This window comes from Scleropages formosus, chromosome 2 (genome assembly GCF_900964775.1).
Source record: "Scleropages formosus chromosome 2, fSclFor1.1, whole genome shotgun sequence".
NCBI classification, from domain to species: domain Eukaryota; kingdom Metazoa; phylum Chordata; class Actinopteri; order Osteoglossiformes; family Osteoglossidae; genus Scleropages; species Scleropages formosus.
The window spans coordinates 19,450,531-19,476,382 of record NC_041807.1 but is presented as its reverse complement, the minus strand read 5'-3'; the positions used below and the strand labels follow the sequence as shown (position 1 = coordinate 19,476,382).

At 44.9% G+C, this 25,852-nt stretch overlaps 2 protein-coding genes across 3 annotated transcripts in view; one reads left to right on the top strand and one right to left on the bottom strand.

Moving 5' to 3' along the window:
• Window positions 1–18,491, bottom strand: part of LOC108931562 (lysine-specific demethylase 7B-like) — a 30,144-nt gene extending 11,653 nt beyond the window's left edge. The window contains exons 1-8 of one of the 2 annotated variants that reach the window (XM_018747408.2): window positions 17,663–17,706; window positions 17,537–17,565; window positions 6,693–6,778; window positions 6,164–6,281; window positions 5,340–5,500; window positions 2,461–2,602; window positions 1,739–1,925; window positions 1,417–1,579 (exon numbers count right to left, since the gene is read on the bottom strand). In XM_018747408.2, the coding sequence (XP_018602924.1) occupies window positions 1,417–1,579; window positions 1,739–1,925; window positions 2,461–2,602; window positions 5,340–5,500; window positions 6,164–6,281; window positions 6,693–6,778; window positions 17,537–17,565; window positions 17,663–17,671 (895 nt within the window). In that variant the 5' untranslated portion in view covers window positions 17,672–17,706. Of the gene's footprint in view, window positions 1–1,416; window positions 1,580–1,738; window positions 1,926–2,460; window positions 2,603–5,339; window positions 5,501–6,163; window positions 6,282–6,692; window positions 6,779–17,536; window positions 17,566–17,662; window positions 17,707–18,345 lie in introns of those variants that run through there. The other variant, XM_018747406.2, reaches the window with a different exon arrangement.
• A 2,593-nt stretch (window positions 18,492–21,084) lies between these two features.
• The window catches only part of LOC108931473 (G1/S-specific cyclin-D2-like), a 135,527-nt gene continuing 130,759 nt past the window's right edge, over window positions 21,085–25,852 (top strand). The window contains exons 1-2 of the mRNA XM_018747234.2: window positions 21,085–21,202; window positions 22,513–22,570. The gene's annotated coding sequence lies outside the window, so the exon portion shown is untranslated. The remainder of the gene's footprint in view (window positions 21,203–22,512; window positions 22,571–25,852) is intronic.

The window sequence follows — 25,852 nt, the reverse complement described above, 5'->3', positions numbered from 1 at the left end:
GGCTCTGGTTTGCCACGACCCCACTCAGGACAAGCGGTTGTAGACACTGTGTGTGTGTGAAGCATAAGACCTAACAAACTTCAGCTCTATTAGAGCAATAAAGTGAAAAGTGTCAGATTGTTTACATGGGCTGATGTTTGTGTACTTGTTTTATTGCTGCTGGACAAACTGAGTGTCTCTGAGGGCTGCACTTCCTTTGGTACTTGGCAAGGTTTCCAGTTTTGCTTCGTCCTTGCTTTTAACACGAAATTCCTCCTGCCTATTTCTTCTCATCGCTACTCTGGGAAGTTTCCGTGCAGCCACTCTGGGAATAATCGCTGAACCAATAATAAATGACATTTGATCCTTTCCATTACTTAGCCTTAAACAAAGTACCAAGCTTTAAATCTGTTTTTCAAAACAGTCTTTGGAGTATGACCTTTCATATTTTAGAGAGAAAAATTAGCTGTTAGTGTAGTGGTTACAGCTGCTGCCTTTGGATTTCAATCCCACCTCCAGCTGTAATGTCTTTAAAGCGAGGTACCCTACCCTAAATTGCTCCAGTAAAATTACCCAGCTGCATAAATGGCTAAATAATTGTGGTTAGTTTGTTAATTGTGAGTTGTTTGTTGAAAAGTGTCAGATAAATGAATAAATGTAATTTTAAAATATTTTTTCACTAGAAATGTCATTACCATAATGCATAGAGCTTTAAATGATCTATAGTTAAATGCATAGTTTTTAAATACATTTTACTACTTAAAATTACAGTACTGTTAAATGTGAAATAATGCACAGATGTTTAAAAAAATCTCAATAAACTATAAAGATATTTTAAGTGAAACTATGGTGTCTGGACATACGTTTCTCGTTACTGTTGCATTAGAGTTTCTACTAGTTACAAAGGAGGTTTAAATAAAGTCTCATTCTTCCATGATGCCTCATCAAGAAGTGAAGATTGAAGATGAAGACAAGTAAGTTCATCTTTTGTGTTTAATACCTTAAAAATGGCACAGTTTTCTCTGTAATCCTTTTAGCACCATGGGGTCTCATTACTGTAACAGGAGGTTATTGGAAATCTTCAGGAACTTAAAATATGATGATTTGTCAAGTAGAAAGACGTTAAAGCACGTAAGAAGATGTTGGCAACATTTTTTTGCTAAAGGGCTCACTTCTGAGGGGAACAAGAGCAGCAGAAGCAAGTTGTTCCTGGAGGCTCAGCAGGAAGAGCCCATGTTTCTCCAATATGAAATTGATGCATTTCAAAGTCATTTCCCATCTCTCCCTCCCTGCTATCCCTACACTACGTGCTGCTAGCTGAAGAATAATGCACCCAGCAGACTATCGTGGACCACATTAGAGCACTGAGTAGAGAGCCAGTGGAGACAGACATGGGGGCTCTTCGTTGCCTGCCAGGGCTTGCCTCCCTCTCCTCACCTGTGGGGATCAGGAGGGTAGTGCCCTGTCGGACGATGCACTTGTAGCACTTGTCCACTTTATCCCCGAAGAACATCTCGCTCTGGTTTGGAGATGAGCTCCACGCCTCATATAGAGCAAGGTTCCCTGGGGTTGGCTTGATTAAATAAAAAATCTTCTCTCCCTGCAGCAGGATGAGAGGAGGGAGAAGGATGAGTCCATTTTATCCACTTTTACCCAGGCCATGGAAGCAGCAGGCTGTGCTTTGGCAGACATGTTGCATATGACAAGGTGAGGTGAATTTAGGTGTGCCTTCACCCCCAGATTCCAAGCCTCTGCTCACCCAGAGTACGTGGTACCACACAGATGTGCCCCCAAAGTCAATATGGAAGTCTGTGTAGCTGCCCTCCACCCCCATCAGGCAGTACTTCTGCACAAAAGGCTTTGGGAAGAAGGAGTCATCGGGCCAGTAGTTCTCCACCCAGGACATCTTCCTCGCAACATCCGGCACTTCGACGAGCTCTGCCATCCTGGGAGTTGGGGGGGGGGAGATAAAGCTCTAATTTAAGACCAGCAGCGAAATGCAGTGAACCTTCTTGGTGAGAAATCTCATGGTCCATATGTGTCACATTAAATTCCACGCACCCTCACTAATGTCTATTTTTTGCACCTGAAAATGGGGATTAGTATAATATTACTAATAATAATTAACTACTAATAATTAGTATATAACCTCCATCAGGCAAATCTGTAGCCTTTGGATTCGGATGTTGCAGGTTCGAATCCAACCTCCTGCTGTAATACCCTTGATCAAGGTACTTACCCTGAATTATTCCAGTAAAAACTACCCAGCTGTAGAAATTAATAAATGAAGTGCAATAAGCTAAACATTGTAGGTCATATTGCAGTAGAGAGTCAGCTAAATTAATGTAAATTATGAAATAATACTGAGCTGCCATGCTGTTAAACAGAAGAATTTAATGCGAATAAAGCAAAAGAAAAGGACTGAATGTGTCTTCTCTGGGAATGACGACGCATGTTAATGGGCACATTAAACATACGTACTTTGTGTCTGAGAATTCCAGGCTGATCACATTTAGCACCTTTGGTCGGTTGGGATTGTAATAATACTTCACAAACTCGCTGAGTTTAATTTTGCTGTCTGCCTGCCGGGCCACGTCGATGACATCGATGATTTTATCGCCACCTGATGAGCCGAAAAAAAAAATATAATTTTAGGAAATTATTTTAGTTCTAGTCACATGTCTGAGCACAATACATCGACAAACCTGAAGAAATTGTGTGAACATACAGCGAAAAAAAAATCCAAATTGTTCTCAAGATCTCAAAGGTCCATCAGGAAACGGCTGTTGATGCCTTTTTAGCTCTGTGTGCATGGAAACATGAGGAGACCTTTGGAAAGACTCTGCATTAAAAAAATGTGGGGGGGGGAGGGTGCAGACATAGAGTGAGCAGGCGTGAAGTGTGACCACAAACACCTCTGCATCCTCCTCTGTCCTGTAAAGGAGGTGTGGAGGGCCAATGGAGAGCCCATCTGTCCACATTCTGGGGCCACTGAGATGCAGGCGATACCAAGGGAGGTACTGCAAGCGGGTAGGGGTGGTGGGGTGTGAGGTGAACTGTGCGCAAATAGCAGTGACTCAAGGCACAATGAGGCTGCCGAGGACACTGTGTGTGTGTGTGTGTGTGTGTGTGTGTGTGTGTGCGGGCGCGCGCTTGAGAAAATGGGTGGACACATGTAGGACCAGCTGTCTGTGGCACAATGTTGATAAACAGCTGGGTTTAAAGCACACAGACTGCAATGGAGAATACACACACACACACACACACACACAGTTACAATCCCACACAACTGGGGACCATAAATCTTCAAAACCACACCCCTCTGTGTGCCACAGCAGCCCACTGGGTACTGTCCCCTAGAGCACCTTTCATACCACTAATTACACCCTCAATTACTCCCTCCATCCAAGGACATGGGGACCAGCAGTAAAGGTTCCTTCAACAAATCAGCAGGGCTTTTACCTCCAGCTCTTTTGATGGCAAAAAAAAATTAATCACCAAAAGGGAAGGGGGAGGGGTTGCAAAAAAGGCTGCCTTTTTACACCTTAGCTGTTGGAACAGCTGTACCATGTGGGCACACAAGGAGAAGCCCATTGAAAACCCGACAATGCAGCAGGATTCATTTGCAGGATGGGGCTGCGGGGGTCTGGCAGAGCGCCCACCGAGGAAGGCGGATCAGCGGGGCAGCTGCTTTGTGGACTGTAATAAGAGGAGGCCACTCCACCGCTCGTTTCATGGTCATAAAATACAGTCTGGCTCAAAAATTCACACCTGCACCTATCATGCACCGCAGCAGACCACTGTGCTTAACAAAGAGGGTCACAGGTGGTCCTCAACTTGCAAAGGGGTTCCGTTCCCACGGCCTTGTCGTATATCAACTTTATCGATAGTCGCAGCAGAGGGCAGCATCAAAATATAATACAGTACTAAATAATTCTCATTATTATACGTTAGTATTATTGGAATAAGAATAATTTGTGAAATTAGTGAAAAGTGCAAGATGTTTTATAGTACAACAGAGCATTCATGCATTAATGTTAATTGTTCATACACCCTTGTGGTTTATATAATACAGTATAAGGGGATTTCACACTGATGTCAACTTAAGACAGGAGTCAAAAATTACTTAATTTTATTACTGGCACAATTTTGGGATAAGTTCCTTGATCAAGAGTACTATAGTAGGGGGGACAATCAAACCTGTGACCTTTGTGTCTGAAGGCGGCAGCTCCGACCACTCCGCCACTCTGCGACATGCTGCCCCTGCTATTACACTGCCCCCTGCATGCATCACTCCCTTGGTAAGCAAACACCAGCAATGGTGACTTGTCTCCTCCTTATCTTCCACCAGTTTCCCCCTTCCTGTCATGGGGTCTTGTTGTGAGAAGTGCAGCGTCACACACGGTAACCGGAGCTCATGGCGGGGGGGGGTTGAAAACCACCTGTAGATGAACCTGAGATGGCCACGGAACACGTTTGACCTGTAAGAGGATCCCATAAGTAGCAGGCTATCAGCAAAGGGTGAAAGGGCTGCAAACTGAAGGAGGGTGTAAACCAAGCTACTTTTATCTAACAATGCACTTATTGCTTGATTAAGGATACCTGAACAGGTGCACTCAGTGACCTCAGTGAACCCAGCAGCTTGTTCAGCTGATACTCTGCCTGTCCCTGCTCACTGTTAAGTAACATACACCAGTTACAGGAAGGTCTTTACGACTACGAAAGAACCCGTAAACGATCTCAAGTGTCGAAACACATCTAACAAAATGCATTTAACTTGTATAATTCTAGTAATTCCTCCTCCTCAAGACCAAAGATTTCTAATTTTTAGAAGATGTTAATAAAGCATACACTGGAAAGCACTCACAGCTGTGACAAGATTTATTACTTTTTATTTATTTATTTATTCATTCATTCATTCATTTAACCCTCGCGTTTTTCTCTTTCCTTGTGTTTTTTTTTTTTTTCTTCTCCTCCTTTCCTTATGTCCTTACAATTTATGTCATAGAGAGGATTCAGAGTAAGAATTTCATTGTATGGTGTAATGAACTGTTTACTGTACACATGACAATAAATCTTGAATCTTGAATTACAGTATAAAGAAACTTTTTTTATTATAGTGCAAAATTGGTTGGTGGTTCAGGGGTCATGAGCTCTAATCCTACCTCCTGCTGTCGTACCCTTGAGCAAGTTACTTACCCTAAAATTGATCCAGTAAAAACTACCCTGCTGTGTACGTGAGTAAATCACAAATTAAATTTTATGCATTATTAGCAAACACCTACTGAAAGGCATCTTTTGAAAATGGAGAGGATCCCATGAATCACACACAGACCCTATTCCTTTCTTGCTCTGCTCACCGACATAATGCTCCACGTCCTCGATGGAGAATGATGGTGGCGGCAATTTCAGTCCCAGCCCATCCAGCTGGGGCACCATGATAGGGGACAGGAAGCTGTGCTTCTCCAAGTACTTCGGGGTCACCTGGTGGCCCTGCATCCGCACCAGTATCTCATCGGCACTGCAGCACAGAGAGAACGCTGCGGTCAGCGCATTTTTACCAGAAACCCACTTCAGTCAGGTCTACAGGACTTCACCGTAATTCACACGCTGAAATTGTGATCAACAGTTTTTCGATCAATAAGTTCCATATTTTGGTCCTGTGTGGAGCTTAAAAGTGGCGCTGTGGAGGAGCTTTAGTCCTGAATGAGGAGCATCAGCAACTGGGTGTTGGTGACAGACAACGAGAAAATACACTTTGCTTCCTTGTCATGTTTCACCCCCTCAAATTGCTGAAATGTTTATTATATCTTATGTCTGACAGGTCGTTCAGTATCTGATCTTCTAACCTCGATACCATTCTATAGCCTGTCCATTACAAAAAAAAAATCTGTTTGGTAATCTTAATGGTAACACTGACTCGTTTGTACCAATAAGGTTTGTTTATTGTATGTAACTCTAGTTTTTACAATAGTTTTATTTTCTACCAGAAACGAACTTGTTCCTTTGGTGTTGTTAGATTGAAACTATTTTTTTTTTCTCTCCAGACAGGTTTTATTTTTATTCAGACACATGCATGAAGCAAAATGTACAGAATAAAAGGTACAATTTTTCACTGGCACCCTAACAGGAAGTACGGGCCTCAGCATTGTGTTCCCCCCCACAGTGAACGTGTGTCGCATACCTGGGAAAGGACCTTGCCTGCAGCTCCCTGACAAACACAGAGGTGCCGGCCTGCACCGGCCTGGTCCTGTCGTCTGGCTCCGTGTAGTCATGCCGGTGCCAGTTTTTGCGCTTCTTCACTGTGAGTATAAGGAAGACATCAGACCATCAGCAGCAGCTTGGGAAGCTTCATGTAGGAGCACTTTTGGGATTCCGTGTTCCAGAACCACCAAGGCAGACCTTACTACACCTTGGTTTTCAGGAGGAGTGTGTGAGTTGTAGATCGCTATCTGAACCCAGTTCATTAGTTCTTAAACCTAGCCTTCGACCCCCAGAAGAAGACCACGATCAACACGACACAAAGATTAACCTTAAACTGAAGTAGTTGCCAGGCCATCACTTCCATTTACATTGACTGATATGGCCAATGCTTTAACTACACCACCTGCTGCCTCACATTACTGCACAACATCAGATCTAAAGGAACAGGACTGTCTTTCTAAAAGCAACCCATAAAGCAGCCCGGATCAGTAGAGCAAGAAGAGACTCACTCAAGGAAGGTCCATGTAGGACATGGCAGTTGGGGCAGTGGTAGACATCGATGTCCACAGCTTGGTGCTCCTCCACTTGGACACAACTGAAAAAGATGCCAGCCGTGTGTTAAAGGTGAGCCATCCAGCGGGTGACATTCACTGAGAACTCAGAAGCCAAATGTGCTGGAGAACCCTGGGACAGTGACAGCTTCACAGCAGTACGGAAACCACTTTCTCTCAAGTAGCCCCCACAGGGAGTCTCCATGAGGGATCCAACAGAACCCCATCCATTGTTCAACATTCATTTTTTGAATCTGGTTGTCCACAGAACAGGTATGTTCTCCTTCTTACCTGTCCCATCAACTTTTGCAACATACTGGAATACAATTTCAAACAAAGCATTAAAAAAGATATTATGCAGAGCTATCAATAGGGTGTCCATGGACACTTTCTAGTGGGGGAAAAAATATTTAAAACAAAAATGCAGATAAAGCAATTAGCGATGTCACACAATTCCTTAATTAAGATAGAAGCTATTGCTGTGCTAGAAATATCTTAATATTTTATTGTCCACTTGTGTAAATTACTGTGTGTTCTTACTGTCAAGGCCCATAATTCTGTATTCCCAGGTGTGGTCAGGATCTGAAGATGATCTACAGTTTTCTGGCAATATGAGACCATGGGGGGGGGGGGGGGGGGTTGTACACACAGCACACACACCCATCAAAAAGTGGGTGTGTGAAAAGCAGAGCCAAACAGGTGGGCCTAAGGGGCAAACGTCAAGCTGAAGCATACAAATATACAGTATGCAGCTGCCTGACCCAGCATGACCCCTGGACATTCTTTCACTATCTCAAGGTCAATAAAATAGCACTTAGAACCAAACCGACATGGCTGGGGCCAGATTTCAAAGGTGGGGGCATTTAAAGCTGACCCCCAGCAAAAAAGCAACACAAGAGTCAGTTAAGTAGCTCCTTTCCCACAGGACTGTAATTTCAGCAGGAACAAAACCTTTAAAAAAAAGCTCAATTTCCAAGAAAGTTTCTGAAGCTCAAAGAGGACTGTTTTTCCATTTCTCAAACCTGGTTCCACACTGCAGTTTCAGTTGAACACTGGTAGTGATCAGCAGACTGGGGGGGGGGGGCTCATTTATTTGATGTTTTTCAAAAGCAACTTACACTATATTATTTAATCATGTGTACAGCTATATAATTTTACTAGAGCAATTTCAGGGTACTACATTTGCATTTATTCATTTAGCTGATGCTTTTCTCCAAAGTGACTTACAATGTACTACAGCCGGAGGCGGGTTTTGAACCTGTGACCTTTGGGTCTAAAGACAACAGCTCTAAGCACTACATTAAAAGCTGTGCTTTTTTCATTTTGACATCACTTAAAGGTATGACCCTCTGTTCAAGACAAGAACTTGCCTGCCAAATCAGCACAAACTTCTACAAAAAAACCTGCTGGTAAAGGCTACATTTCTCAGATTCATTGTGTGTGTGTGTGTGTGTGTGTGTGTGTGTGTGTGTGAAACTCCCATGCCCTCCCCAACCACTCAATTTCCGACATGCTCGACACACGAGTGCTAAATTCACACGAGTATCTTAAAGAGGTTCTTCAATTTGATTTCCTCTACACATCATTGCTCTCGATCTCCAGACTTACTCCGCATCAAAGTCAACTTTACTGTCATTCCCACAATATGTTGAGGACATACATAGGAGTGAAATAGCGTTTCTCCTGGACCATGGTGTGAACATAGAGGACAATATATACTACTACAATAATTTACACGCATTGTCTCAGCGTTTCCAGTAGAGCTTGGAAATGAACGTTTAACAGCAGCATATTCCCCAAGCACATGGGCAAACACCTGCATGTCTTTATTTAAGTTACACTATGAAAAGTTTATGAAGCACACAAGATCAGAGGACAAATGAGTCTGAAAGAGATGGATTTGAGACCCTTCTTGAATTCTGAGATGGATTCAGCAGCTCTGGGGAACAGGGGAGGCTCATTCCACTACACTGGAGTCAGAGCTGAGACTTCTGGGGACAAGTAGATAAGAATGTCAGGCTGGCACAGGCTTCGCAGTTCCCATTTGTACATTATGGAGGGCTCAAACAGGCATTAGTTAATAACCAAATATTAGAAGTACAAACTTGTCATCCCTATAGCGAATCATCACTGTAGCTGAATGTGGCACAAGTACTAAGTGAGGTGTACTGCTGTGGCCACTGGGGTCACCCAGCACTGCAAAGGATCAAAACGGAACCGCTGTTGAGCTTGGCTAACTAGTCCATGGGGTGGGGGTTCACTGAGCCCCAATTACTTAGCTTGGTCCAACCCTACTAATAGTGGATCTGCCCACATCAAAGCCAGGGTGAGAGAACTGGGAGGACTGGGGCTACACTGCAGGGGTGCTCTCTAAAAGACAAACAAGAATGCCTTTGCTCAAAGAGGGAGTGTCTGGAGGAGGAATGTGGAAATCCTCCACCCGTTACCACGTTTGATGTGAGCGTAACAGCAGGAAGTGGAGGAGCGGAGGAGGAGGAGTGCTAAAGAAAACAGAACCATTAGCTCAGCGGGAGACTCCTTGCCGCTGGGACACCCTGCATGCTGCATGCCCCCGAGGGCTGCGACAAACAGCACGTGAACTCTTCCCTCCTGAACACAGCACCCAACCGCTCTGGTGTCCCTACAGCAAATCCCAAGGAAGCCCACGTATCCACCTTCAGTATAAGGTATCTCTCATGATACACAGTACGGTTGTTGGTGGGGATTTCACAGAACTGTCGGAGGTGGATGACTCAAGTGTTTAATGGTTTGAGTCCTACGTATCTGACAGATCCTATCAAGTGGTCTGGCGGAGCTAACTTCTCCTCTGCATCTCTCAACCGGTGTCCCGCAGGGTTCAGTACTACGTCCTCTTCTCTTCTCGATCTACACCTCCCCTCTCGGCTCAGTCATAGCCTCCCATAGATTCAAATACCACTGATGATACCCAGCCCTTCCTCTCCTTTCCACCTGGAGCATCACACTTTTTCCGCACGCATCGCTTCCTGCAATATCTCTGCATGGATGTCTGATCACCACCTCCAACTCAACCTCTCCAAAACAGAGATTCTCTACCTCCCAGCTGGCCTGTCCTCCGGTCACGATCTATCGATCAAACTGGACAACTCACTCATTTTGCCCGTCTCCTCAGCTAAAAGCCTGGGAGTGACGATTGACTCAAGTCTATCTTTCTCTCAGCACATCGAAGCCGAAATCTGAACCTGTACATACATCCTGCATAATATCCGCAGGTTCCGTCCTTACCTCACAACTGACTCTCCCCAACTACTTGTCCAGGCTATGGTGACGTCTCGTGCATCTCTACTGCGACTCTCCCTGCGTGGCCTTCCCGCTACTGCCATCAAACCGCTACAGCTGATACAGAATGCTGCTGCACAAATTGTGTTCGACTTGCCGAAGCGTTCCCATGTATCTCCTCTACTCGTTTCTCTACACTGACTTCCTATAGCTGCCTAGATCAAATTTAAGACCCTGGTTATGGCCTATGGTATTGGCCACCCCAACCAGACCCCTTTACTCGTCTACTTCTACTTGCTTGGTGGTCCTGCACACGAAAAGTAAAGCACAGAGGTTCTTGGTTCTGGCTCCGTTGTGGTGGAATGACCTCCCCCTCTCACTCAGAACTGCAGAAACTCTGTCTACATTCAAGAAGGGTCTGAAAACTCACCTTTTCTAGACTCACTTTGCCCAAGATCTCTTCAGCTTACGTATGGTGTAAATGTTCATGCACCGTAACTTTATGATCATCCCCAGGTAAGCCTTTACACACTGCTACTCCTGTATTGTATGTAAATGTTTGTGTACCTAAAAAAAAAATATAGTAAGGTTATCAGGATTCATCTATCCTGTGTTTTATGCACCTATTCGAGTGATGAACATTGGTGCAAAGTAACAAACTAGGTTTACTTAAGAATCACGTGTCTACAGCTATGTCTCTTTCTCTTAATGTAATGCACAAACTTGTATTTTTTGTTGAGATGTACAAGGCTTTGGAAAAAAGCATCTGCTAAATGAATAAATGTAAATGTATGTTTAAATCACTTCCACCTCAAAAATAAACTTTGGATTTACATTACAGCTCCAATGAATTCTGTAATGTCTCAGTTGCTTCCTTTGGACCCAAAGGTCTCAGATTCAAATCCCGTCTCCAGCTGTAGTGTTCTTGAGCAAGGTACTTACTCTCCATTGCTCCATTAAAAATTACCCAGCTGTATAAATGGGAAAATAATTACTTTATTTAGCAGATGCTTTTTTCCAAAGCGACTTATAATGAATGCTACATAGTGTTATCAGCCCAAAACTTATTCACCAACATGAACCTGAACAGACTTCCTCTTGGACTGTGGGAGCAAACTGGAGAAAACCCATGCAGAAACGGGGAAAATATGCAAACTCCACAGACTTGAGTGGGGATCGAACCCACGTCCTCTTGCACCATCCAGGCACTGTGAAACAGCAGAGCTACTCACTGAGCAAGTGCTACATGATCACACTAATAAAATACCTTTTCACCTTAAGCTCTAATGCCCACTTAAGCTCTAAGTATGTGGCCATAGTTACCATTTCTTAGTGTACAGTCTGTGCAGGTACATTACTGTGATCTGGTGCTGTTTAGAAAACTGAAATGACTGACAGATGTTGAAATTATCGTTTTGTCATCATTCTGATATAATGTCGTATACAGAAGCTTTTAAAATTGACCTATTTTGACAAAAGTTTATTTCTGGTATAATTATGAGAACAAAGTGAAGAACTGTGGTTTATGGCTTTTGATCCAGCAATTTATTTTATTTGTAACAGTTCTTGTGTTGAACTAAGTTCATTCAATAAAGATGGAAAAAGAATCTGTATCAGTCACGGAGAGCACTTAGTTCGAAGCCAACATCCTGAACGAAACAATGCTCACACAGCTATACCGGATACCTGGCTCAGTGGAAAAGGCCGGAACAGACTGCCCTTACCATCCGTCTTTACACCTACACCTACCACCTAATGCTTTACTATCACATTACCATGGTTCTGTGGTTGGGGGGGGGGGGCGTTGGTTGAGACCATCAGAGCAAAAAAGGTAGCAACGGCAAGGAAATGTGAGTCACCGGCCCGTTTTTGTCAAGTTGAATTTCTGACCCACTCCAGGGATGTACAGAAGCGAGGGAGGGGAGCTGCTTGTTTCTGCTGCTCTTGCATAACATCCTGGGCTGGGAGTGAGGCATGTAGAACAGCACTGTTCTGCTCTCACTGTGTTACTATAACACAGATGGAGGTAGAAGAAACCTCTTTCACTGCTGAATAGCAGGAGTAGCAGCAGCTCAGCTGCACAGATGTGGAGAGACAAAGATAAACAGAGGCAAAGAGAAGAGCAAGAGTCTGGGGATCATTTCTTGTGTGCTCTGTATAGCCGATTCCCTCACTCGTGGCCTGATGGGGAAATCTGCTCATCTGAATGAATCGTGATTCTGCTGCAATGCACTGAGGTATGGGATGTGCATTATAGCAAATACATGTAAACATAGGGCTTTATTAATTACAAGGGAGCAATGAAGTATAAGGGTTCGTGTTATAAAAGATACTAATGTAGAGCCATACCAGAACAAAGAGGTGACCGTCCATCCAACTGTGCAGAAACACATTTATCTTGGAACCTACTTCTGTCTCAGTGTGCATCTTGAGTCACATTCACAGTGAAGAAAGGGCTCCTCGCTCATTCCAGGGGAGCCATGTCCCAGTGGTCCTCTGATCCACTTCCACCAGGGACTTAGACTGGGACAGAACTGCAGTTTGGGTCTTTCTCCACTTTGGATGAACTTGTCTTTCATACACAGTGCAAACAACTATTATTTTCTGTTTTCATCATGCAGGAACAGCTAAGAAACTGAATTTCATTACATATCATCATTACACACAATAACAAAATAACAAACTGAATCAAAGAGGAGTGTAAAAGTAACAACAGAGAAGAAAAGGGGTCATAGTTCTCAGTCTCCATTGATACAATTCCCTTCATTGTGTTTTTTTGTCTGAGAAGGAGCCAAACACCAATGGCAAATAACACAACACAGTAAAACGACATAAGTTGACTGGGGTAAAACCATCTCTTCTCAAATAGCCCCTAATGTCAGCACTGCTGCATCCTTTCTAGTGGAATGGTCCTCTGGGTTAAGTGGAGTTACTCATTAATTAACTGTGCTGTGACAGCTTTATCATGTCCATCTGTCAGGGTGGGAATGAGAGTGCATCCTGGACTAGCTTCCTTGTCCCTTAGAAAGGGCCCCTAAGGTTTCAGATGGCACTAAAGATAATAGGGCGTGGAGTTTCTCTGGGAAGGTCTCATGGAGATTGTGCACACCTGGCTATGTACACAGCTCTGCCCTGACACACCTCCGATATGACCCATTCGCTCAAGTGCTACCAGAAGACACTCCTAACCTACCCCTGCCAAAGGGTGTTGCAGATCTACACCACAGTCCAGAAATATGCTGGCAGACCTTCACATACACAGGGTTACACTGAGGTTTACCTTGGGTGCCTATAAAACAAAAGGTGTCTCCATGACAACAGTGTGGGCTGGCAGCTTGCATGCTAAATTTCACTGTACAACAACACGCCCCCTCGGACTTCCACCTCCGTTTCGCAGTTTTAACTATCCGCTGCACCCACATACAGACCTTCTCTGCTGTCTTGTGGTACATATATGCATTAATTCTTGGAAGATGGCTATTTCCTTTAAATAAAAGAATTTCTATAAACGAGTTAAATAGCCATGGAGCCAGACAGTTTATATGGTGCAACCCAAAGGGAAACTAATACACTGGGCATTGGGTTCCACTGCAATCTCAAACTCACTCCCCGTTTCATTATCTGCTGGTGTGTACTGACAAAAGGTCCAACGACGGTCACAAAAATCCTAAACACAGTTACATCAGATGGCAGCTGGTAGCGTAGTGGTTACAACTGCTGCCAGGCTGAATCCAGCATCCATGAGGCTCAAACATCCTCCTGTTCAGAGGTTGGCCATGCCACCTTACTACCATGAGAGCAGAAATTCACTGGGGAGGGTGCCGTACACAATTCTGAAGGGTCAATGGTGGTTGGGGATGTCTATTAAAAAAACTTCAGACAAACCAAGACAAACTAGATATACCTGTGAAGAGGCAGTTAGGAAATTATCATCATCCTATCATTTAGCTGGCACTTTTTTCCAAGAGTGATTTAAATTGTTAGGTTTGTACACTTAGCTACTTACAACAATTTACCCATTTGTAGAGCTAAGTCATTTTTACTGCATCAATTCAGGCTAAGTACCTTGATCAAGGGTACTACAGCAGGAGCAGGGAGTCGAACCCAGGTCTTCTGACTGCAAAGTGATGGCTTTAACCAGTGTACTACAAGCTGCTCTTTCTGAAGCCTTCCTGTTCTCTCAGCTGTGTTACAGGAATGACCCCATAGAGCCATCAGAACCCAAGAGCTCCTGAGAAAGAGGGCCAGCGTGAGACACTTCACTGCAAAGGAAACCAGAGCGATGGCCCCCGCCCCCGTGTGCTGACAAAGTCAAGGCGTCCACTTCGCAGCTCAACCCATCAAAACCACACAGATGGGTATAAACAAGTAAGTAGCTGACTTCTGAACGCCCACGCTGTCATCTGTGCTTTTCACCATGCACATGCTTGCCCCATGCCTTTTACATCTGAACCAGTTTCAGTGTGAGGACAATGTCTATTTAAAGTCCGAAATGCAAACGCAAATATCTGAGCCAAACGTGACTTTTCTTTGTTTCTGCCCACACATGATGACAGGATGGGTTCCTTCCCTTTATTTCTGAACAATGACGGAGTCACCTGTCTTTACCAGAGTTACATGCTGTGGAAATCCATCCACTCCAGGAAGGTGTCATCTTCCAGTCTCAATGTAAAAATCAAATTAAATTCCTATTGTAACACACATCTGTGATGCACAAAAACAAGCAAAGCATTTACTTGGTGCTTGAGTTCAAAGTAAAAGCAAAAGAGAAACAAAAAAGATCCCCACATAATTTACCAACTCGCACCATCCTTCAGATACATATGACCGGAAAAGAAAGCATGCGTGCAAAACTGAAAACCTTAACTGGGACCAATCCAACCACCTGCTAAAGAAGGAAGAAAAAAAGAAAAAAAAAAAAAAAAAAAACAAACAAACCAACCACCAATCTGCTCCAGGTAAGTCTTGAAAATAACAACAAGACTCATCAATCTCCTTTTGGTGTTTTCACCCATGAAGGACACAGACTAATGGACTTTTGAACTTATCCACAGGCTGTCATCAGCCCCATCAATCTTCTCTCTTTTACAAACACAGAACCCCATTGGAACCTGTTCGCACATGAAAACACGCAAACTCAGTCCATGATCTGATCCAAGGGAATGACCCAAAGCAGTAAAACCAGCTCTAGAGTAAGTAATTGTGATTCCAGTGATCCACCCATCACTGCCACTCTGATAATGCTCAGTAACCCTGGGGATGCCCTTGAAGGTTAGTCTGAAAGCCATCATCACGTCCAACCTGATGGGGAAACACACCCCCCTTTAATTATGACAAAATTATAAGTACAAACTGTGTCTGCAGGGAGCCATTCAAAGCCACCATTCAACTTATCCCACGCCGATTCCACCCTAAATATAGACTTTGTGACAACAGCTGTCATTGGAAAATGAAAGAGGACATTTAATTTGCTCACATCATTGACCTCTCCAGCAGGGCAAAACCACAGCACCAGTGGTGGTCAGAAACAGCATAACTGTTCAGTGTATGTTGGCTCATCCAGATTCACACAAAGGACTAAACGCACGGTGTCAACCACAGAAGTTCTGGTTCTGTCTCTTGCTCATTCCCTCAGCCACCAAGCTGGTATGGCATCATTGTCTGGTGGCAGAACAGCCTGCTGACTGGTGAGACTGTTTGATCCCACAGGGACTTCCCAGCACAAGGCAACAGCCAACAATTCCAAACTCCACATCCCACTGCTGTTGGCCAGGGTAAATGGGGAGGAAGGGGTGTGTGAGGCAGAAACCACCCCGACGCCCTCAATGAACCCTGATGCTCATTCTGCCGACTGCACTCTGCTTCCTGTCTCGCTGACACCTGGTGACGACCAGGCCTGCAAGCGTCCAGCATTGCAGCCAGCAAATTCTAGCTCATACATTTTAATTCCTCACTTGAATTCTTGGCAGCAAAACACACTTACACAAGACTTTGCTGCTACAACACACAATACTTACTTGAGTTACCTTGTAATACTTCCAAATCCTGGCTGTTCTGCCAAACATATAAAAGGTACCTAGTGTGTGGCGACTCGGGGGTCACGGGCTGCAACTCCATTCTGCGTGGAGCCTACAGAGAAGATCATTTTCATCTGCTTGAGTGCCTGTAAAAATGGCTGGCTGAAGCCCAGGAGCAGGAGACCTGTGCGTTCGCAGAAATTAGTTTATGGAAAGGCATTACAAAACCCAGCTGTCATTTTATAAAATCCGACGCTGGACAAATGAAAAAAATAGTCCGGCGTAATTGGTTACAAAGCTACATTCTGCCTTACGAATTGGGTCCAATAACATTTTTCCGCTATGACATAAAATGAAGGGAAAACAGAGATATGGAATGGAGTTTCTTCATGTTCAAATGCGTGTTTAAACAAGGGCTACTGCGGTCAAGTATTTTGAATCATACACATCAACCTGATAGGGTCCTGGTTACCTTGCAATCTGGGTGTTTTGACTCCCACTCCTACTACAGCTCCCTTGATCAAGGTGTGGTACTTACTCTGAACTGATAACAGTAAATATACCTTGCTGTATAAATGACTAAATTGCACTGATCACCTAACTGCATATTATGCCGAATGGACATTAACTAGATAAAAGTTAATAACAAGAGCAGTAAGGAGACCAGTACTGTGACAGCTCAGAAACAATAACAGGGAACATTATAAACATGTTTTGTGGCTGCTGTTTCTGTTACCTTATGGAACACCAAGGGCAGGTGGTTACTGGTAAGAAGGACATTCAAAGCATCTGAACAACCCAGTGGTTGAAGGAGCTCATGATGCTAACTTTATATTGGGAGATGAAAACCATGGCATCGTTCATAATGGTATCTAACTTCCTCCTAACCCTGGCCTTTGCTGAGTCAGGGGTCGGGCTCACGACAGAACCCAATGTTCCTGGACTTCCACATCGATTGCTTCAAACACCCTTGACAAGCCCTGAAGGAACCCTTAGCCTGTTTGTATGAGACGAAAAAGGACCACTGTCACTTTAAGACGCAACCGCGCTCCCTCCGCTAGATGGCTCTCTCAGCACGTGCCCGTGTCCTATTCAAAGGGGGTATTTAAACGCCCGACCGCCGCCGCCTGTCACGAGGCCCGGCCGCAGCTTTGCCGACTCGCGTCGGTCTCACGCCCTCGTGTCCCGGGACTGGGGGAACCTCGGAGCAATAATTTAACATATAATTTGAAATATATTATTTTAAAAATACGGTTTCTGTCAGCTCCAACCACACACTTCTTTGTTCCTCGAGCCACAGGAAGACGCTTCACACTTTACATAAATCCCGGACTTAACGAATAACACACAGGCGAATAAACTTCGGGTTAAAGAAATGTCCGTCAGCGACAAACGGACCTGTTAAACGTAACATTTTATAACTGACAGAAAACAGTATCTCTCAAGAGGTTTTAAACATCAAGAGTTCACAGGGGGGAAAAAAAAAACAAGTCTCTTGAAACGTTGAAAATACAACGATATACTCACTGTATAAACACTTTCCCAAGGTTCGTTGCCTAAATTTAATATAAACAAAAAAAAAAAAAATCAAGTCAGTAAATCTTCCTTGTTGCTCAACCTTAAGGCATTTTAAAACATAATTCAGAAGGATACCATGATCATTAAGTTTCCTGAGGTCCCGAAAACTGGTGCCTCACGTAACTGAGCACGAGCAAGTGAACACTAGTAGTTTGCGCGCGGGTACAGCACGCGGCTCGCTGACACCTCAGCGCCGGACTCGTGCGAAAAGGGGCTCGAGTCGACCGATCGATTTCAGCGGATCCCCAGGGACCGAGCAGCCTGCGTCGCGAACCGCACTGACGCGACTATTACAGCCCGAGGTCGATACCCACTCGCTCACACCAGCCGGCATCCCGACCTGCAGCAGTGGGACGCAAACTTTGAAGCCCCCCCCGGTTTAGCGCACAGCCTGAGGCTGAGCTCGTGCTCGAGCCTAGACGGTGCTGCCCCGCTCTGTTGACGGGACAGTCATGACTCATGGTTACCCCGCCGGTCACTGAGACATTCGGGGCGCAAACTTCTTAGAACAGTAGATATAATAAACTCGGGAATTTACAGACATTGAACGGACCGGCAGCGGACCACTACGGCGTGGCTCGGAACCGCAGGCGCTGTCCACTCGGATGTCAGAGTAATGACAATAAAGGCACATGCAGACCCCCAACTCACTGACACCACACACAACCCCCCGACTTTCCACACACGCGCTAGACGGGAGGAAAACTGCGCTCCTCCGATTTTCGCACAGCACGTTTCGAAACGACTCGTCTTCATACCTGCCGTGGAACCAGTCCTTACAAATGTCGCATTCGATCATAAACCGGCTCACGTCGTACGGCTGCCGGCAGACACAGTAGAGCGGGGCCGCCGCCATCTTCCTCATGTCCCCAAACAACACTGGAGCCCGGTGGGCGGGGCCTTGCCCAGCACTTCCGGAAACAGCAGAGGTGGAGCACGAGCAAGTGCGAACTGTCTGGAACTCTGCGTCCGCGTTAGTGCGCGGGGTGTCTGACGTCACTTTCTTGCAGTTACTCAACCGGATTATAGGTAGGGCGTCACTATATTTTAATATATGCAAATTTTACCAAATAAGTTATGTCACGAAACGCAATATTGTAACACGAACTGAGTGCAGCAGTAGCGGTGTTATGTGCAGTAAAATTTTTAATGTATTTTTTTGTCGGTAACTTATAAGTTATCAGTCAGTCAGTGCAACACTTTTCTGATCAGAAAGAAATGATAGCACATAAATGATCAATCACTTAGTATTGCACTCCATCCATGTGCATTTACATTTATTCATTTAGCTGACACTTTTCTCCGAAGCAACTTTATTTACCCATTATACAGCTAGGTAACTTTTACTGGAGTTCAAGTTGGGTTTATAATATTGTCATAAGTACTGTACAAACAAAGTACTATAAAGTTCTTATTTGAGTGCTTCTCCAAACTATGGACAAAAACAATAAATAATAATGCCAGTAACAATAACAATAAATAACAATAGATAGCCAGAATACTTAAAAGTGAGGATACTAAAAGTGACAATGCAAGTAACGTGCTGGCGCCGGTGTCCTTGGAGGGTTCAGTGCAATTCTAGCTGCAAAAAGGTGGCACATTTGTGAGTGTTGTATGCTCGTACAGCAGTGGGGTAAAAGCTGTTCCTGTACCTAGAAGTGCAGGTTCAAATAGACCTGAGCCGCTTTGCAGATGGCAGGGAAGAGAAAAGTGCCCGTGCGGGGTGACTATGATCTCTCATGATGCGCATCGCCTTTCTGAGGCAGGGTGTGGTGTAGGTGTCCTGTATTGCTGGTAGCTGTGTGCCCATGATTTCCTGAGCCGTTTTGACCATCCTCTGTAGGGCTTTTTTGTCTGTATGGAGCAGCTGCCCCACCAGGATGGGATACACCCCGTGAGGACGGACTCCACAGCACACCTGTAGAAAGTGGCGAGGACTGTAGTGGACATCCTGGCTTTCTTCAGACGCCTGAGGAAGTGGAGGCGTTGATGGGCCTTTTTGATGGTCGATGCTGTGTGCTCAGTCCATGTGAGTTTGGCAGTGCGGGTGACCCTGAGGAATTTGAAGCTGTTGACCCTCTCTACAATGTCCCCTCTGATGTGGATGGGTGCATGAACCGTATCCTGTTTCCTGAAGTCAATCACCAGCTCCTTAGTTTTAGCAACATCGAGAGACAAGTTGTTGTCCTGGCACCACTCTGCCAGGAGCCTCACCTCCTCATCATTGTTGGTGATCAGGTCCACAGTGGTGGCATCATCAGCAAACTTTATGATGGTGTTGGAGCTGTGACTGGCCACACAGTCATATGTGAACAGGGAGTATATCACTGGGCTCAGGACACTTCCCTGTGGAGTGCCAGTGTTGAGGAGGAATTTCTGCCAATGTGCACACACTGGGGTCTGTTGGTGAGGAAATCAAACAATTTAACCTAGATAAGCACACACACACACACACACACACACGCACACACGCACACACGCACGCGCGCGCACACACGCACGCGCGCACACGCACACACATTTGCAGAACCACTTGTCCCATACAGGGTCGCGGGGAGCCAGAGCCTACCCGGCAACACAGGGCTAAGGCCAGAGGGGGAGGGGACACACCCAGGACGGGACGCCAGTCCGTCGCAAGGCACCCCAAGCGGGACTCGAACCCCAGACCCACTGGAGAGCAGGACCCGGTCCAACCCACTGCGCCACCGCGCCCCCCTGCCTAGATAAATATTATATTTATATTATAGTACAGAACATAAATCATTTCTATAGTATTGTGTACATTGTCTTTGTATATTATATATTGTGTGCGCTGTTGGCAGATTCTGGCCTGTGAACTGCACTCTCTTGTCTTCTTTCTGATCTGTTGTATTTGTCTTTTTAGAAAGTGCACCGCATGCTTTATGGGGCACGGAGGTCCAAAGAGAAACGGAATCAGGTAAACTGCCGTTATACTGAATAAAAGTAACATTATTTGGGAAAAAATACATTTTCATAAGCTGTCGTAGCGGACCGTTTCATATTCTATATGCTCTATGTACGTAAGGATTGAATGTACTCCTTGAAGTACTCCTACAAGTACTCCTTTATAACAGCTGCATTTATTACTTTGTGTGGTTCAATTAATGACAGGACACCTGCAATCATAAATACATTAATCACAAGACATTTCTCTTGTCTGTCACTTTTTCATTGTGGACAGAGGCTGGTTGTTACAGGAGTGGAAATCAGGTAGTGCAGCATTTAGCAGGTGTTGTCTTGCAGTATAAAGGTACTGAGTTCAAATCCCCTCTCATGACTTAGTGCCCATGATAAAGCTTCCTGATTTGATAGAGGAATGGGGTAAATCACTGTGAAGCTGCTGAACAAGCACTGCAGTTGTCGGCGCCTGCCAAATAAAGGGCGAATCAGAAGTGGACAGCGAGCGCCACCTGGTGACCGCCTTTTGTTATGACAACACAAGGTACAACAAAAGTTTCTGGGCGTCGCCTGTCGCTTCGCGGCGGCCAATCGGATGTCGGACATAAACTTTGTAAACAACACAGTTGCACGTTGTCACAAAAACACCCGAGTTGCGAAGTGCAGCGGTCGTCCGAGCGGCTGAGGGAGTCCCGGGTAAGCGCGCGCTCGCTGTACCGCACCGCACCGCACCGCACCGTCTCGCCAGTGCGCGGCACCGCGGTTTAGAGAGCCCGCCCGGGCCGCTGTGCCGGAGCTCCTGTGCGGGAACCTTTGTTCCTCCACGGCGAACGTCGCGACCGTGCGTGAACTTGAGCGAGCCCGTTTTTTTCTCGACGTGGCCAAGATCTGCTTCGATCCTTGTTGGTCTCAGACATCGCTCGGTCGCGCGCGCACGCACGGTGTCCCTAGAGGCACTTATTGCTTTATGAGAACATAACTGGGGGGGGGGGGCAGTCTGAAACTTAAGCATTAAATTCAATACGTCTAAGTGCTTCAGTCGATGTGTGTGTGTGTGTGTGTGTGTGTGATCATATTGACCAGGTAGGTTTGACAGTGCCGTGCGTACCCCCCTGTCAAAACGGACTTGGGACTGCGGCGCTCGTGGCCGGTCGTTATATTGTCCCCGAGCGCGTCTCGCTCGCGTCTCCCCACAGTGACACATTTGGGAAGGTGGCTATATTCCGTTACTCGGTCTCTTCCGGAGACGCTCCGTCTCTGCGCGTTCCGGAAAAAGCGCGTCGCGCGTCGCTCCCTTCTGGGAATTCAGTAGGCGGCAGCTGCTCGATCGACTAGTTTATGGTCGCAGGTTCGAATCCCGCCTACTGCTGTAGTACTCTGGAGCACAGTACTTACTCTAAATTGCGCCAGCAAAAAAAAAAAAGTTGTCCCCCTGTGCAAATGGGTAAATAAAAATAGGTAAGTCCGAAGTCCCTTGAAGCATCACCGAAATGAATAAATATGAATATCAGTAGTTAATATAACAAGAGTCTGTTACATTGTGTACATTTGGAGTCTTGCAAACTGCAGTTTAAATAGAAGAAAATAGTAATTTTTTTGGTGAAACCATTTTTTTTTAACCGCAGTTAACTAAAACAATGTAAAAAATGCTTTCAGAAAGCAGCTTGAGTGAACATAATTAGTCTACTGGTTAATTTTCTGCTGGGTAAAGTATTACTTAAACACAGTATTTGAATTATTATTGTTATACATATTTTAATGTTCTTATTAAATGTATAGCTAACCTTTTATGTATCGGCGTACTTCATACCTGATATCTCTCCGACTGCTATGTCACCTGATCCTTAGTTCAGTGCCCAGTGCCACTGTGTGGGAAGAGCGATGGATAAACAGAAAAGAACTGAACTTGTGATTTCAGTCATTTTTGATGTCAGAGAAACACATGCTGGTTCTCTTTAGAATGTGGCCAATCACTGTTACGTTATTCCTTCTTTTCCTCAACAAAGAGCCTGCTGGAGGCCCTCCCTCCCTCCCTCCCTCGGCGGTACACTGGGTGCCGTGCAGGTCAGTATTTTTACCTTTATTCATTTACGTGATGATTTTCTCCAGAGCAGCTTACACTGATAATATACTTTATTTTACAATTATTCATGCATTTTACAGATGGGTAATTTTTACTGTACCAGTTCAAGGTAAGTACCTTGATCAAGGGTAATATAGCAGGAGGTGGGGGTCGAACCTGCAACCTTCAGGTCCAAAAGCAGCACCTCTATCCACATGGTGCGCTGAACTCTATGCAATACAGGATGTGGGCACAGGCTTGAGGCAGCACACACACACCCAGCACATACGCACACACCCAGGCGGCCCCTGTATTTGTTGCTTCCTCCACACGGCACCTTCTTCACACAGGACACGGTGGACAGGTTCAGAACTTTGTCCCTCTGGTCCAGAATGCTGACCCCACAGTGTCACTGTCAGTGTGTGTGTGTGTGTGTGTGTGTGTGTGTGTGTGTGTGTGTGTGTGTTTTGTGATGGGGGAAATTCCCTCTGAGCACTTTGCATTTCAAAGGTCCCTCGTAAGCAGTGTGTTCTCCAGAAGTTTCCGCAGATCTCTTTCAGAGAGAGGGAAATGGGCCGCGGAGAGAGCACCACACACAAAGTGAGTGTGAAGCACCCTTCAGAGATGAGTCCCAGGCGATGCGTGAGGTTCGAATGAGTCACTCCAGAAAGCTCTGTCATGTGCGTACCCACAGAGCTTTGCCGTTCGGAGCCCAAATGAAGACTGATGATTTTGTGACGATTGTGCACCATTTTTTTTTTCAATGAAATCATGAGCAAAAAATGACGGCTGAGGTTACAGTTACCACTCCTGGCTTTGTGTTCAAAGGTTTCACGTTCAAATCCCATTTCCTGCTGTAGTACCTTTGATCATGTCCTTACCCAGAACTGGTACAGTAAAAACTACCATGGTGAATAAATGGGTAAATGAGTGTAAGATGCTTTGGGGAAAGCGTCATATAAATGTCAGTGCTGTTAAGACGGGGGGGGGGGGCAGTGAGTTCAGTTGGATGTTGTTATTTGCACTATTGCTCCTTGTTGCGTGTTGCTTTCTTGTTGTTTATTGGTCATACATTGTTGCTTTTTTTGTATAATTTTTTTTTGTGTGTGTGTTTTCATGTTTGTTCCCGAACTGTAACCAATTCTGGAATGAAACACGTTGGCAACAAAGAGTTCTGAGACAGAGAAGGTCTGTAAAACTGACCTCACATTTTGTTTTCATAAAATGTTTTACTTTTTAAAGCATGTGAAATGGCAGAAGTGACGAATGGAGAAATTTTACCTGTTGAGTTGGACAGTTTGTGGTACCAGACACTTTGAGCGTTCTGGTAATCCATTCTGAGCCGTTAAAAAATGTTTGCATTCAGTTCACACACACTGTCTGAAACCATCCATCCCAAGCGGGGTCGCGGCGAACCAGAGCTGAACCCGGCAACACACTGCACGAGGTTAGAGAGGGAGGAGACACACCCTGCACAGGACGTCACAAGGCACCCCAAGTAGGACTCGAACCCCAAACCCGCTAGAGAGCGGGACCTGGCCAAGCCCGCTTTGCCAGTGCACCCCCCATGCATTCAGTTCAGTATTTAGTATTATATTAATTATTATTATCATTTCAGTTATTTATTTTACTTTCTCTGCTTGTTAAATCAGAGGTTTTGCATTTCTCATTCACAGCTGTGGTGAGGATGTCTAGCACTATTCCCTGGGCTTTGGTATTTCGGCTATTTTGTCAGTGACGGTTGAGGGCTGTGGAAGTTGTCATAAATTTACATTTATTCATTTATCTGATACTTTTCTCCAAAGCAACTTACAGTAGTTTACAATTTTTTACAAATTTATACAGCTGGGTATAAGTTCCTTGCTCAAGGGTATTACAGCTGGAGGTGGGATTTGAACCTGTGGGTCCAAAGACTGCAGCCTAGCCACTATAGTACCAGCTGTAATAGTTTTGTTTTTACATGTTGGTGTTTAAAATCCCCCTGAATCGCTGAATCAGAACCGTCCTTGAAGTCGTACGCAGAGATGAGTGAGTCAATTTCAGAACAAAATGTCTCGCTCTTTCTTTTGTGCTGGTGTGGAGGACCAGGTGGGAAACCGAAAATCGAACCTGTTTGGTTGTTTGTGTGAGAAAATTCCCCGCGTGGGACAGTTTCTTTCCAAACAGGAAATCGCACGCTGACATGAGCAGCTGAGTCGTTTAAAGGGCCGACCGAAAGAGCCGACGTCACAGCTTCCTGCCGCGTGTGTGAGGCCAATCGGGAAACAACAAACAGTGGCTGAATGACATACTCGGTCACACAGGTCTTTGTCTGTGCGTTCGTCTGTGTGCAGAACACCAAGAGCTCACATGCATGCTACGTACACACTGACACATTTTCAGTGTGTAATTTTCCACATCTTTGTGGGTAGACAGGTGCTTTGTTTGTCATTTTCTCTGTATTTGTATAAACTGCGTTAACTGGGCGGTATTCAAACCACCCTGACCTCTAACCCCAACTCTTAACCCTGACCCTAATGCTAACCCGAGCTCAACCCATAACCGTAACTCAGACTCTAGCCCTGCTCCAACCCTTATCCTAACCCTAATCCTAACCGCAACTGTAACCTTAGCCCAACTTTTAACCCTAGCCCTAATCCTAACCCCAACGTTAACCCTAACCCTACCCCATACTCCTAACCCTTATCTAACCTTAACCCTAGCAACCCCTAGCCCAGCCCCTACCCCAGCCCAGTATGCATTCATAACAAGTTCTTTCTACAATGCATCTGTCCCCTTATATGTATTTGTGGGGTCTTTTTCTGACCCCCAGCATGAGTGTTTTTTGTCATGAAATTTACTGCTTAACATCCTGTTTTGCCACCCTAAAAATATATTAAACTATGTGTCAAACACCAAAAACCTGAAAAATTTGGTGTTATGACTATTATTTCTTTAAACTCAGCACCCATAAAACTTTATTCTTAGTACAGTAATCATTTAAAGCAATACTTCCCTCTGCTGGCCAAGTTCTGTATTGGACAAAGTAAACCATGCAGTACAGTATAAGCAAATTCAGAGGTGTGATTTCAGTTATATTTACATTTACATTTACATTTGAAATCTAGCATGCTCGCAAAGATACAATGGCCTCAAGGCACTTAACTGTGTTGAATTAAGTAAGATTAAACATGTTTAGTATGTCTATTTGTGAATTTTAGAAGTTGGAATAGATTAAAAATGAATAGTTCACATCAAAGGGTTAGGAATTATGGTTAGGGGTTCGGGTTTGGGTGAGTGATAGG